At 50.1% G+C, this 14,756-nt stretch overlaps 1 protein-coding gene across 4 annotated transcripts in view; it reads right to left on the bottom strand.

The window, feature by feature from the left end:
* LOC121362977 (S-adenosyl-L-methionine-dependent tRNA 4-demethylwyosine synthase TYW1-like) overlaps positions 1-14,756 on the bottom strand; it is a 92,379-nt gene that overhangs the window by 46,547 nt on the left and 31,076 nt on the right. For all 4 annotated transcript variants that reach the window (XM_041484934.1, XM_041484935.1, XM_041484933.1 and 1 more), the window contains exons 11-12: positions 12,049-12,167; positions 2,991-3,100 (exon numbers count right to left, since the gene is read on the bottom strand). In XM_041484934.1, the coding sequence (XP_041340868.1) occupies positions 2,991-3,100; positions 12,049-12,167 (229 nt within the window). The remainder of the gene's footprint in view (positions 1-2,990; positions 3,101-12,048; positions 12,168-14,756) is intronic.

The following is a 14,756-nucleotide window of genomic DNA, read 5'->3' as shown; positions in this document are numbered from 1 at the left end:
AGCAGCCAGGCTCAGTCCTGAGGAAGTGACAGGACTAATGGTTATTCCATAGAAACCTGACAGCACTAAATGAGAGCTTTATTGGAGAAGAAAGCAGCATCTCCAGCACACACTGAGATTAAAGGACTAAGTTTCATATTTCTAAAACTACTGTAAGTCAGTTTTGGAATTAATTAATTTCTCTCTCTCAACATTTTGCATTTGGACTCTAATAATTACCCTTCCAGCTTTATAAGCAGAAGAACAAAATCCCAACATCCCCTAAAGTTTGAGTGGAACTTTCCCAAAAGAGTTTACACTAAACCTGGTACATCCATCCAGAGCAGGGAGTGGGTTTGTACACAATCACTTGAGCACACAAATCACCAGCCAGGCAGGATAAACTGCCCAGGACTGGTGTATTCCAGGAGGGCAGGGACTCTCCTGAATCCCCATGGCTCTGTTCCTGCCATCAGCTCCCAGCAGAGCACATCTCCCTGAAAAAGCTGATTCCAGCTGCTCCACTAACTTGGAAAAAGACAACACCCCCTGGCACAGCACCCTGGGGAGGCTGGGGGCTGACTCTGGTACCCCTGTAAGGACCTGAGCAGCACCACAAGAGCCTGGGGGCCAGGGGGATGAGGGACCTGCTCTATCCATGCTGATCCATGTACTGGGTACTCTGTACCATGGGTACTCTGAGGATTTCCTGGGACAGGTCATGCATTTATCTTTGGCTTTTTTCCCTTTATTATCAGACTCCCACTCTCCCATTCCTGAGTTATGTTTCCATCCTGTGTGTGCCCTTTGCAAGGGCACAGAGATTTACAAGTCACTCCCCAGAAAAATGTATCCATCAAATAAACTTCGCAGCCTCACTCCCTATCAGTGAGGTGTCTCTCCGTCATTTAATCCATGAGAGAATTATGGAGCTTTAATGGCTGTGCTCTCCAAACCCAGCACAAACTGTGGCAACACTAAAGCAAAAGATGATTTATCATCACCCATAGCCACCCAGAGTATGAGGGCTCTCCTGTAGGGTATCCTAAAGGATAAAGTGACACAAGAATTCTGTTCCTTCAAAGGAAATCTCATTTTTACTGCAATGGGTTGAATGAATAAAGCATCAGATGAGCTCACCAGTTTCTCTGGCCCATGGAATGGGTGTGTGGATGGATCTGCCTGCAAAGCTGTGGGACTGGGACTGGAAAGAGCAGCACCAACTTATTCAAATGGCTCAGGGAGGAACCTGAGCAGCACGCCCAGACACTGCAGTCCTGAGGACTCCCTAGCTAAGACACTTCCCATGTGTTGATTCCCCAGAAGCCCAAACAGTCTATATCAGGGGCCAGGGTCCAACACCTCAGCCCTGCTGGGACACCTCTGGAGTCCCTATGTGTGCCCAGCCAGTGCTGCAGGATCAGACACATTAATGCTGAGAAATGGAGATGGAATCCAACCATCCCCCAGCACTGCAAGGTCACCATTAACCCATGTCTCCAAGTGCCACATTCCACACAGTTTATAAACCTCTCCAGGGCCGGGGACTCCACCTCCCTGGCAGCTGTGCCAGGGCTGGACAACAAATTCCAGTGAAGGAATTTTCCCAATATCCACCCTGAGCCTCCCCTGGCCCAGCCTGAGGCCGTTCCCTCTCCTCCTGTCCCTGTTCCCTGGGAGCACAGCCCGACCCTCCCCCCGGCTGTCCCCTCCTGTCAGGAGTTGTGCAGAGCCACAAGGTCCCCCTGAGCCTCCTTTTCTCCAGGCTGAGCCCCTTCCCAGCTCCCTCAGCCCCTCCTGGGGCTCCAGACCCTTCCATGCATCCATTGCCTCAACCATGGTGTTTCTCCTGGTGCCCCTGGAGTAAAGCCCTGCCCTGAGTGTGCCTCTCACCCTCCCCAAATTTCCCTGCAGAGCTGCTGAGTGGTTTCAGTACCACCATGCCCTGGGGCAGGGGATGTTTGACACAGTGCCAATGACACCCCAGGCTCAGGAGTGAGGTTTCATTGAGCTGCTGCTCCAAACCAGCCACGTGAGGAGAATGAAGCCCATGGGGCCCTAACCAGAGCTATTTTTCCATCCATTATCCAACTGCAGATATTGAGGCAGAGCAGCTCAGCTCTGCTGACAGAAGGGCTTTGTGCCTGTCACATCCTGGATCCATTGGATTCTCTTTTGAGCACAGCCAACCTAAACAATCGGGTTCCCAAAATGACAGCCAAGGCCAGGGCTCATCCTGCACGTTTTATGGCTGTTCCACTCCATTTGTGCTGCTCGAGGCAGCTGGGGAGAGCAGAACCTGGAGCTGTCCTGTTAAACTGGCCAGCCCTGCCAGCACACACAGCTGACCTTGGCACAGCAACCAGATCACCACATTTGGGAAATAAAACCCCCAGCCCTCTCTACAGTTATAGACACAGAATATCAAACTTCCAGGGAATTTCTGTGGGAAGCAAGCTGCAGTGCTTTCCAAAGATGCTGTGGAACCGGAGCTTCAGTCACAACCACTGGTACTGAATAATTGCTGAAAATCAAAATCCCCTGCTTGCTGCTGTTTCCTTATTCATAAGACAAACACAACCCAGAAGCTCCAGGGTAACACAAAGCTGGGTGTTAAGGCTGGCAGTGTATTTCTTGTCAGGTAAGAGGCTGATTGCTTTTGCTTCCTACCTGCCCTCACCCCTCCAGAGGAGCCAGGACCCCCCATCATCCAGGCTGGCTTTAACCACTGTGGAAGGCTCTGTGCACACAAGGGAAAGGAGTTGACAACTACCAGGTTGCACCAGAGGCAACTCCACTCTACTCCCTCCAGGCAACAGCACATACTCAGTGGCTGAACCTCATTTCAGAAGGCATTAAATGTGCCACAGCAGTTTCTTCTCCCCCATCCTCCTGATTCCCTGAGCCTCAGGCCTCCTTCCCAGAGGTGCAGAACATTCTCACCTGCTCTGAAGATGTCACTGCTGGTTATCCTCTAACAGCACCAGGGGTGGGGACAAAGGAGAAGTTACCTTTGAACTGCCTGATCATGTTCTGGTGCTTCTCGAGGGCCTCCTGCAGGATCACTTCAGGCTGGTCCATCTTCCACCGCCACTCGGTGCCCACAGGGTTCGTGTGGTGTCTGAGGGAAGAGAGGACAGTCACCCACTGCCACCTGGAACCCACCTGGAGAACTCACCTGCCACCTAGGGACTTTGGCATCAACAGCATTCAAAGCAACAAAAGATCCTCAGCAACTCCTGCTGCTGCCCCAACCTTTGGATGCCACCTCTGAACATCTCTCTTACACCCCTCTCCTTCCAGGCTCTGGTCTCCCAGAGGGAGGAATGGGCCTTGTGGATAATATTACACTTTATACAAATATTTTGAAGCACAGGTGAAAGGTTTCTAAGCCAATATAATGTCTGCAAAAATGTCTGTAAAGAAAGGGAAACTGGCTCTGCCTCCTGTTCTGCCCACAGCTGCACCAAGCTCTGGAGAAGGGAGGTCCCAGGCCATTTTTAGTTCCATTTCCAGGTACCAAGCACCACCCTGAGGACAGGATTTGTTGCTACCCCAATCTTTGTGTGGTGCTCTGGTACCAGGACAGATGAGGGCAGGCTCCTCCAAACCCCCTGAAGAGAGCAGGAAGCCTGTCCTGTACCCAGGATGCATTCCTGGGGGATCTGGGTCATCTCCCAGATTTTTATCTCCCTGACCCAAGCAGATTGCAGGGGAAAAATCCCAGATCTTCCATCTGAGGAACAGCTGGGTCACACTGGGGTGGGAAGCCAACCTTGCCTGGAAAGGATCACTGTCCCCATATTCTGTTTTCTTGGAAAACAGCAAAAGCCAACCCAGTTAAATCAACCCAAGCATCTGCAAGACCCATAGAGTTCCTCCTCATTTCTTACTTTATTAGCATGAGAGGATCATCCAGCCCTTAAACATCATCTAAGGAAGTCAATGAAATTCTGTGTTTTCACTCTGTGTTCTCTCTCCATCTTTTCCTCCTTCATCCCAAAATATGCTCCAAAAGTCCCCTCAGTTTTTCCCTACCACTCCCCTGGCAGCCCACAGAGTTCGTTAAGAGCAGCACATTGTGCAGGGTCTTTCACAAAAGCTCCTGGATTAACTCACCTCTGGACAGGAAAACAAGGCCAACCAAAACACTCCTGACACTCTGTTTCCAGCCAGGTGACCTCTGCTTCCTGTAACCTCTCCACCATCCCTGGATGTTGGATTACGCCTTGTTCTGACCCAGAGATGGGGCTACTGAGAGGTGTTTTTAAAACTTTTATTCCATTTTTAGTCTCATGAGAAGGATGGGACAATACAGATGTTATAAGCCATGCCATCACAATCAGAAGCCAACTATTTCCTAATTACAATACACTGTAAGTGTTCCTTGGCCTATCAGCTTTAGCCACACCATGCTGTAAATGCCTTAAAGCCAATCATCTAAAATTACCTCTTGTGGGTCCCAGTACAATCATCTTTCATAGTTCTATTTCTCCAAAGTATCCAACCTTATTTGCAAGGCCATCTTTTGAAACTTGTTTCTAGTTCCATTTGTCTCTCAACAATATCTGTCCTACTCCATGGCATTTCCAAGTCAGCATTTCTTATTCCAAAGTTTACATACATGCACACTGTGTGAACCTTCTATCAAGCTTTGAGAATTCTCTACAAATCCATTTCCCACATTTCCCCCTCTCTCTCGAATGGAAAAAACTTTTTTGATGGCCTTGTTCATCATTTGTCATGTACAGTAAAGTACATAAGGCACTATTACTAACACTGTCACTACCACAATTAATGCACATGAACTGTCCAGCCCTGGGGACACCTGGGAGGTTACAGTTGCATTCAGCCTTCCAGCTCCAGGGCATCAGGACAGGATTCCCAGCCTTTAACAGGAGGGAGAAGGGACAGGGGAGCACTTTCTCAGGATGAGGGGGCTGGTCCAGTCCTCACTGGAGACAAGAAAAAGGCTCCCAATGACCTCTGGACAGGGGGGAAGGGGTTCAAACCAAAAGAGAGTAGGTTTGGGTTGGACATCAGGAAAAAAAATTCCTCTCTGGGAGGGTGGGCAGGCCCTGGCACAGGGTGTCCAGAGCAGCTGTGGCTGCCCCTGGATCCCTGGCAGTGCTCAAGGCCAGGTTGGACAGGGCTTGGAGCAGCCTGGGACAGTGGGAGGTGTCCCTGCCCAGGGCAGGGGTGGAATGGGATGGGATTTAAGGTCCCTTCCAACCCAAACCAGTCTGGAAAGGGTTGTAACTCCAAGTGAGAAACACCTGCAGCTGCATTGTCTGATAGTGCTAAAACACAAACCCAAGCTCAATAAAATCAGGCTTTTGGCCCAAACATTTCTTCATCCACTTCAAGAGCAAAGATTCCAACACTGTTCTCAAACTCACCACCTCAAGGATCCTTTAAGCCAAAACAGCTTTTTGAATTTCACTTTTATTTCCCCATCTGGCAACATGGAAAGTTTTCTGAATGTCAGCTATAAAAGGCATTTATAAAACTCTTCCATGTTTAACTGCAAAACTTGTACCTTGTATATTTAATAGGGCCAGCTGGCAGGAAATCAATAGGCTCTGGGTGCACCCTGGACAGCTATTAGTGTCCAACAGGCCCTGCATTCTTAACACATCCTACTGTTTAATAAACACACCAGGTCAGGTCTACAGAGCTGCTTATTTGGCAAAAGGAGGTTCCCTGACAAGAGGAGGATAAAGCAGTAATGCCTTGAGCTCAGGAGGTTGTTTCCCAGTCCCAGCACAGACAGAACACCAGAGCCACCTGCCCACTGCCACCAGGCTCTGTGACCTCCCACCACCCACCTCTGGCTACACCAGCACTGAGCAGCAATTTGTGTCAGGGATTCCTTCCTTCCATCCCAAAGTAACACAAGTAAAATGAAATCTCCCCAAACCCACACACAGCAAAAGCTTGATTTTAGCAGAGATTCCAGGTGTGAAACAGGTTTGGTGTGCTGCTTCAGAGACACCTCAGTGCCACAGCCCCACTGTGGCAGGGAACACAATGCCCTGGAATTCCCCCAGCCACCCAGCCTGCTCCCATCCAGCTTCCCTGCAGTCTCAGCTCACCTCTGAGCCACCAGGAGCCTGGGACAGCATTCCCAGTGTCCCTTGCAGGTTCTGGGACCCCTGTGAAGGTGCAGCTTCCTCAGGGCTGTGATCTGCCTCCCCAGTCACTTCGGGGCTATTTTAATAAATCAGCTTTTGCTTTATACATTCTGCAAATGGCTGTTAAGAGGTCCTGAAGGCAGATGCAGCTGAGGTATAAAGTATCATTCACCGCAGGCATTGACTGAGCCAGGGTGATACCTGGTGGGGAACAGGAAGGTGAGGAAGTGCTGGTGGCAGTGACATGAGAGGACAGGGCACACCATTCCCAGGGAGGGCAGGAGCAGAATAAAAATAAGAAGAGTTCAAGAAGCAGTCTCAGTGAATTCTGAGAGCCAGCAGGGAGATTCCAGAGGAGAGGAGCTTAAGGCAAAAGAACTTCATGAGAACTGGTAGTTTTGGAAGACCTATTAAGGCAGAAGTGCAAACTGCAGCAATAAAAGGCAAAGACAAAACAACAAAATCAATCTGCTCTTCTGCAGCCTCGTGAGCCTCCAGCTGCAAACAAAAGAAGGAGCACAAAAACACAGGGGCACCAGCAGAAAGGGGAAGGCAAAACATCAGCCATGACCAGGAAAGGACACAAAAAAGAGATCCCAAGGACTCTCTCTGGAATGATGGAAGGAGAAAGAGGGAGACCACAAAAAAAAAGCGTGGGCAATGCACAAGCCAACCATGTTTAATGTTCCTGCTGTACAAAATGAAACCTGGCTGCTCCTTTTCTTCTGCACCTCCTGAGAGCAACAGGAGGAGCCCAGCCTGGGCTGGGCAGAGCCCACAACTGAGACACAGAACCTGAATTTAATGTTTTCCCTAGGATGGGTGAAGTCACCCTGGAGCAGGCTGGATAAATTGGATGACAGGACCAGAGGGTGCCAGGGGTGGCTTAGACTGGATATTAAGGGAAATTTCTTCATGGAAAGGGTTGTAACAGGGCAGTGGTGGAGAGGTTTAAAAGCCCCATGGACGCATCATTTGAGGACAGGGTCTGGTAGCCTTGGCAGTGCTGGGGGAACAACTGGACTCAAGGATCTTAGAGGGCTTTTCCACCCAAAAGAATTCTGTGATTCTCTTCCAATTGAAACCTTAAAGATGGAAGATGCCCCATGCTGAAAAGCTCCATCCTAACTCTGAGATGCTCCCTTTTTAAAGAGCAAAATCTCTGGAAAGGCAGGTGATGCTTAGCGTCCTGTGCTTGTGTCTACCCATCCCACCCCATCCCTGAACCCTGCTCAGCACAGATTCCCAGACCATTCCAAAACTCACCTGGATGGCAAAATGTGCAAATTCACTTTCAAAGCCCCCAGCCACTGCCCCTCATCAGTGATTGCTGGACCTGGCACCATCCCCTGCAGGGACACCCAAGGCCCAATGTGGACATTTCACAGCCCATAATCTGTTTATATTCATTACTGAGGCCATAAATTTGGGAGCTGATTGTAACAAGTCCCAGGACCTTCAAGAAGTCCAATTCCAGGAGAACACAAAGTGCTATTTTTCATAAAATGAAAATTGAGAGATTTCAACCCACACATGAACATTTTCTCCTAGAAATGCCTCAGATGACAGAGCTGGCAGAGCAGCACATGAAGGCTTTTTTTTTTTTACCAGGGGCAAGAACTGGGCACATTGATTCGCTTTCCCTCACCCCATTTATTTGGTCAATTCAGGAGCTCCTGGCAGACAGACAAGCCCAAAACTCAACAAACCAGTGAAGAATCCAGTGTGAGAGATGAACCTTGGTCACAACAGATCCTTTCTGGAAACAAAACCACAACCAAACTGAAACCCTGGGAGAAAAGGGCAGCTGCTGGGCAGAACCAGGACTGGGGGCTGGACATGCACAGAAACTCTCTGAGCTTTCAGGCTCAGCTTCCAGGTGTTCCAAACCTGCAGTGTCCACTCCTTTGATATCACTACTCCCCATTTCCCTGAGGAATTTACCCTCTGGAATCAAGTTAGTTACTGAGGAGAAGCTTTTGTTTTCATCTGTTTTTGGTTTCTTCTTAATTTTTTAAAGACCTCAAGTACTTCTCCTATGAGAGATTATTAATTTTTAATCTCTGTATTTTGCAGGGCTTACTGTGATACCTGGCTTTTGGCCACCCACTGATTTAGTGTCTGAACACAACTTCAGTTGCTGCCTAGAGGCAAAACCTGAAACCTCCATGCACAGGTATAAGCATTAAAGTTATAGCAGAAGAAATACGAGCCAATTTCTTCACAGGATATTTCACTCTGTCTGGTTTGCCTCCTCCTCAGATGCAAAAGTAATAAACCCTATTAATTTAAATCTTATTTAGCTGTTCCATCTCTCCACAATAATTGATTGGGCTTTGGACACTGAGCCAAAAATCCTCATCAAATCAGGTCTGCCTGGTGCCTGTGCTGCAGGGAGGTGTCACAGAGCTCCGAACCCACACTTGCTCTAATTGATTAAAAGATTTGGTCACTTGCACATTTCCATTTAGGCAATTAAGCTAAAGAGACACAGCCTCAGTGAGAGCAGCTGGGAGCAGGGATGGAGAGGGACAGACTCCCTTGGAGGACAGCATTATGACTGGCGATGTTGCAGTAACTCAGGTGTGGGGTGTCCCCCTCAGTGCTTTTGATAGAACAGCCTTGGGGGACACCAAACAATCCACCCTGGAGAATCATGGAATATCCTGAGCTGGAAGGACCCATAGGGATCATCCAGTCCAGCTCCTGTCCCTGCACAGACACCCCAACAATCCCAGCCTGGCCATCCCTGGAGCTCTGGCAGCCTCGGGGCTGTGCCCATTCCCTGGGCAGCCTGGGCAGTGCCCAGCACCCTCTGGGGGAAGAGCCTTTCCCTGAGATCCAGGCTGACCCTGCCCTGGCACAGCTTCCAGTCTGCTTTTGCTGTCCCCACAAAAAGCTGCCCCGTAACCCTGCACTGCCAGCCTCTGAAGGGGACAGGCAGGGAAGCATGAGCCAGTCAGGGAGCCCTGGCAGCTGTGACAGCTCCCAGGGACAAGGGGGACAAGAAGAGCCTCCAGTGCAGAGTGAAGCCACATCTCTGACAAAATCCCCTCATTTTCTGAGGATGTTTGGATACTGGCTCCAGCCATGAGCTCCAGTGGAGGTGTCCTGCCCACAGCAGCTGAAACTGAAGCCCTTTAAGGCCCCAACCCAAACCAGTCTGTGATTCCATGATTACTGGTTTGGGGCCAAAATCTGTCAGTCAGGACCAGCCAATTCCAGTGATATCCAGCTCCCAGGGAAAGCAGCTGCACTGCAGCATTATTGCCAAAGTGAGGAAGAGAAAATAAACAGGCTCCTTGGCCTTTCCTTCAGCCATCCAGGGACAGCTCGGTGCTTGTGCAATTGGAAACATTGGCAGAATCTACAAATGTCAAAATCCTCAAAGAAAAGATCAAGAAGAAAGAATCCCAGCAGCCTTATCTGCAAGGCAGCAAGCAGAGCTGCACGAGGAGCCCAGCACAAAACCTGCATGAGGAACATTCTGCCAGAAGCAGATCAAAACTTGCATTTCACATGTCTGCACCAGCACAGATGGCACCTGCTGCTCAGGAGCTGCCTTGTTTATCCTGCCCAGCCATCAGGGCCTGCAGTTCCACTTCAGTCTCACACACTGAGCAACCTGCAAGGTGTGGGGGATAAAACAAGTAGCACAGATAGGCCTGACTGCAGGGTTTGGGAGCAGGGGTGGCACAGGATCAGCAAGGATTGAGTGTGAAAAGGAGGGAGGGAAGACCCCTCTCACAGCTACGTGAAGGCTGCAGCAGTCTAGGCACACGAGCTGGAAAAGTCACCAAAAAGAAACCTTCTTTCAGCAGCAGCTCTGATTTAATGTCTGGGGATGAGCCTCAAACTGAGCCTCACATCTTCCAACTTAAACCTTCCAGTTTCCAGGGGAGGCTGAAGACAGCCAGCTGCATTCCATACGGGAGAGTCCAACACCTGCCACCACCTCACCCAGAGCAGGGAAATAAATTAATCAGTGCTGAAACCTCTGAGCTCAGTGCCCTGGGAAACGGTTTCCTTGCACTCAGGTTGTAGCCAGCAGGAAAATCAGCACTGTAGCACTCATTGTCATCAGGCTGCTGCTGCCAGATCCCTCTGAAGTGACAGGTGACAGTGACAGGATGACGAGTTAGACACACAGGGAACAGTGCCACCTTCTCTGCATCTCTACACTAATGGACTGATTTATCAATTATTGATTAATCTGTCTCATTTCTCAGTTTCTGCACTCTCCAGTTCACACCTGCTGGATTTCCCTGATTCAGCCTATTCCACATCCAGGCTGCTGCCAAAAAATCCTGAATGAGGGCATTTGGAAGAAAAACTGGGAAATGCTCTGTGGAGCAATGCTGGGAACAAAGGCCCTCATCCTGCTTGCTGTTTAGGATGTATCTTGTTTGTGGGGACAGAAGGACAAGCACAGGCAGGGCAATATCCCTCCCAGCACAGTCCCACTGCAGGACTCCGTGCACACCACGTGGAAAACAGACACAAGCAGAAGGTTTTCCTTCCAGGCACTGCTCTGCTCTGAAGCAAAGCAGAAGCTGCACATTAAAGGCGCCATTTGCTGCCTCCTTCCCAGCCAGGAAAGCCCATCCAAAGCACCCAGAAACCCTTTGGAACAGACTTCCAAATGCAAACTGCACAGGATGCCCAGTGTCCAGTGCTCACATTTAACATGGGACACAGCCTTCAAGATGTCCCCAAGTCCTTTAAATGCCCCCATGAAATACCTGCATCATTAAAGCCCGAGGACTATGAAAGACAGAAAGGGGCACTCAGAGGAATTTGGCTGGTTTTGCACGGAAATATTATCACAGAATCCCAGAATGGTTTGGGTGGAAGGGACCTTCAGGCCCATGTCATTCCACCCCTGCCATGGCAGGGACACTTTCCACTGGCTCAGTCTGCTCAGGGAATACTCACTGGGATGCTGGACCACCATCCCTCAGGCTGGGGGATGGAATGGGTGTTATTGGCAGCCTGGGGTAAGGTTTTAGTCCCAGAGGAAGTACAGCTCCCATGGGATGATTTAGCAGGCTGGAAAACAAAAGCGCTCAAAGCACAACCTCCCTGTCCTCCCACTCCAGGCGCTCTCACGTCACTGTTGGCATTTCTGCTGAACCTCAGCCTCTCTTCCCAATCCCATCCTGCACTCCCCCAGCCTGGCACACACCTCCCTTGCAAGCCCAGGCAGGAGTGAGTGAGTGAGTGAGTAGTGCTAGAGAAGCTCGGATCCAGCACAGCTCCTTTCCTTCAGGAATTCACCACAAAGTCAGCACTCTGAGGAAAGGGGAGACTTTCCTGACCAATGGGAAGTCATTGAGTTATAGACAGGTTGTCCTGCCTGGAGAAAAGGAGGTTCAGGGGGGCCCTTGTGGCTCTGCACAACTCCTGACAGGAGGGGACAGCCGGGGGGTCGGGCTGTGCTCCCAGGGAACAGGGACAGGAGGAGAGGGAACGGCCTCGGGCTGGGCCAGGGGCGCCTCAGCAGGAATTTCCCCATGGAAAGGGTGGTCAGCACTGAAGGGGCTACCCAGAGGGGTTTGGAGTGCCCATTCCTGGAGGTGCCCAGGGAATGCCTGGACATGGCACTCAGCACTCTGGGCTGGGGACAAGGTGGGGATCAGGCACAGTTTGGACTGGGTGATCCTGGATGGCTCTTCCTACCCATGTTTCTGAGATTTATCAGCTGCTGTTTTAGGAAGGCAACAGGTACTGACTGATCACTTTTCACTTGTTTAGAGCAGTGGAATTGGTGGGGGTGAAGGTACTTTAAATATGGAAAATGGTCCAATTTCCAAAGACACTGCCATTGCTGAGCACCTCGGGGGGATCACACAGCACACCCAGCCCATGGCCCCCCGAGCGCAGCTGGCTGTGTCCCACAGACCCCCACCCTGGCCAAAGCCCACGGGTGCCTTACCTCCAGCAGAAGACACACTTGTTGGCACAGGCCAGGCTGGGGGTGGCCTCCATGCAGCGATGGCTCTCAATGCCATAGAAGGTGTGCTTGTAGCAGCCCCCACGGCCCCGCAGCATCGACTGAAGGCAGGGAAACACAGGGAGTGTTAAAAACCCAGCTGGGGCCAAACTGACGGCACACACTCGCACACCCCCCACACACAAACACACAGCAGGAAAGTTAAAATTCCCCATCTGGAACCAAACTGAGGGCAGCCATGGATATGCTCCCTTTCAGCCACCCGTGACTTTAGTTCCAAGTCCAGCAATGCCCTGAGCAGGGCTGAGGGACACCAGTGCCACCTGCCCCGAGAAAGTCCCAGCCCCCTATAAAATGTGAGACTATACATGCAACCTTTCAGCCAGACTGCATTTGGGAGGTCAAACTCATCCCAGTGTTAGAGGAGAAAGAGCTTTAAGCTCCTCAGTCCCTTCTCTGGCACACCCCAGTACAACAATGTGCTCTCCTGCAGCTTTTCAGCCTCAGCCCATGAAGAGCAGGTGAAGCCTCTTGAGCTGCAGAAAGTGTTCCTGGAAAAGCTCACTCAGGAGCAACAAGGATGCATTTCAACGCTGTCCTACTGAACACTCCATTCTTTTCATTTATCTGGCAGAGTATTTCTTGCAGCACTAAATTAAATAAATGCCCTGACCTTATAAGCTCTCATTCACAGCCAGTAGTGGCTCCAGCAGGATGCTGCACTTCCCTTCCCAGCACAGCCACAGCAGCTTTCCCAACAGGATTCAACTCCTATTTATCATGCAGGCTGCTTGCAGGAAAGGCTATCTTTCATTAGCTCAGTTAAATAATAATAAATGAGAAAGAAACTTTACTACTCTCAAGAGAAAATCTGAAATATAACACAGCAGCTTTCAATCTGCCTTCCTCTTCCTGGAGAGTCCTGGTGATCCAACAGCAAGGAGCAGCAGGGAAAAATCTACAGCTACTCCCTAACTGGCTGTACAGGTGGATGATTTAATGACATGGAAAACGCTGTTAATTCTACCCATTCTTCAAATGAGAGAGACTTCAGGAGATTCACAAATTCAGGATATAAGTTATATTTGGCCTTTCCTAAGGCAAACAGACTCTTCTGAAAACATACAGGGTTTCTGTTTTTTCTGGAATTTGACAGAACCCAATCTTTTCCATCTGAGATACCTCTATGAAACTCTACTCAATACTGATCCTGCCAGCCCTGCTCCTGCTTTCCTCTGATACAAATCTCCACAAAGGCTCCTGAAGGCTCTCACACACTGGTGTGAACCTGAAGCAAAGCCACTGCCTGGAACCAAGCTCAGCTCATTTTGTTAGAAGACTTTACATTCAATTCCTGCTTAAGCTAAAAATAGTGTGAGCCCATCTAAGCACACACAGCTGCTATTTATTTTGTGAAATGGCTTTACAGTGCTGCATTAAAGCTTGGATCTTTCATAAAAACAGGTTCTCTGGCTTTCTCAGTCACAACATGGAAGTTTGGCAACTTTTTCTTTAAACATTTCATGATCATGTCTGCCACTTACAATGACAGAAAAGGAAAATGGGTGTAAGAGTGACCAGCAGAGCAGCAGTGGGATCAGTGCATCCCACACACTCCTGACAGCCCAGGGTGGGCTCTCTGTGCTGCTCAGGAGAACAAGACTCTTGATAAAACAGTTCATTGACACCAGGCACTGCAATGAAAACTCTCTGCAGCCACCCTGGGATGGCATCCTAAGGGCTGTTTCAAAAATAAACAAAGTTAATCATGCAGCAAAGGAGAGCTCAGACAGCCAGGACTGATCACTGCCACAGCACAGGAATTACAGATGTGCTGGCATCTTAACGAGGTGTTGATTCCAGAGGTTCCCATCCAGAGATTCTCAAGGGTGCATTCTCAAGGGTGCAGGATGTTGCAACATGGTGGGTGAAGGGTCTGGAGCCCCAGGAGCAGCTGAGGGAGCTGGGAAGGGGCTCAGCCTGGAGAAAAGGAGGCTCAGGGGGCCCTTGTGGCTCTGCACAGCTCCTGACAGGAGGGGACAGCCGGGGGGTCGGGCTGTGCTCCCAGGGAACAGGGACAGGAGGAGAGGGAACGGCCTCGGGCTGGGCCAGGGGAGGCTCAGGGTGGATTTTGGGGAAATTCCTTCCTGGAATTTGTTGTCCAGCCCTGGCACAGCTGCCCAGAGCAAGGATGGAGTCCCCGACCCTGGAGGGGTTTAACAGCCCTGTTCATGTGGCACTTGGGGACATGGGGCAGTGGTGGCCTTGGCAGTGCTGGGGGAATGGTTGGACTTGATGATCCCAGAGGGCTTTTCCATCCTTAAGAATTCTCTGATCAATATTGCTCCCCAAATGTACAACACTAGAGACTTGTGAGATCCAGAGGGACCTGCCAAGGACAGCTGAAACCACACCCACCCTGAAGGGGCTGCAGTTTATTCTCCAGGGCCCTGCTGGGAATGTTTTTAACTCTGAAAACTGCCTGAAAAGATACTGAGTTCCAGCTCCTCCAGGAGCCACGTGCAGGGCTGGGAGGAGGCTGTGTCACACAGGTGCACTCATATCCACAGGTACTGTACACAGCCACATCCACACTCACCCCAAAGAACAGGGAAATAATTAGCAATAGTGAAATCATTAACGCCTCCCTGTGGAAATCTGATCTGATAAATGCTGAGAACCAGGGGAGC

The sequence above is a fragment of the Pyrgilauda ruficollis genome, unplaced genomic scaffold, assembly GCF_017590135.1.
Source record: "Pyrgilauda ruficollis isolate IOZ18807 unplaced genomic scaffold, ASM1759013v1 scaffold69, whole genome shotgun sequence".
Lineage (NCBI taxonomy): Eukaryota > Metazoa > Chordata > Aves > Passeriformes > Passeridae > Pyrgilauda > Pyrgilauda ruficollis.
The sequence above is the reverse complement of the archived record's forward strand: the minus strand, read 5'-3'. Positions and strand labels throughout refer to the sequence as shown.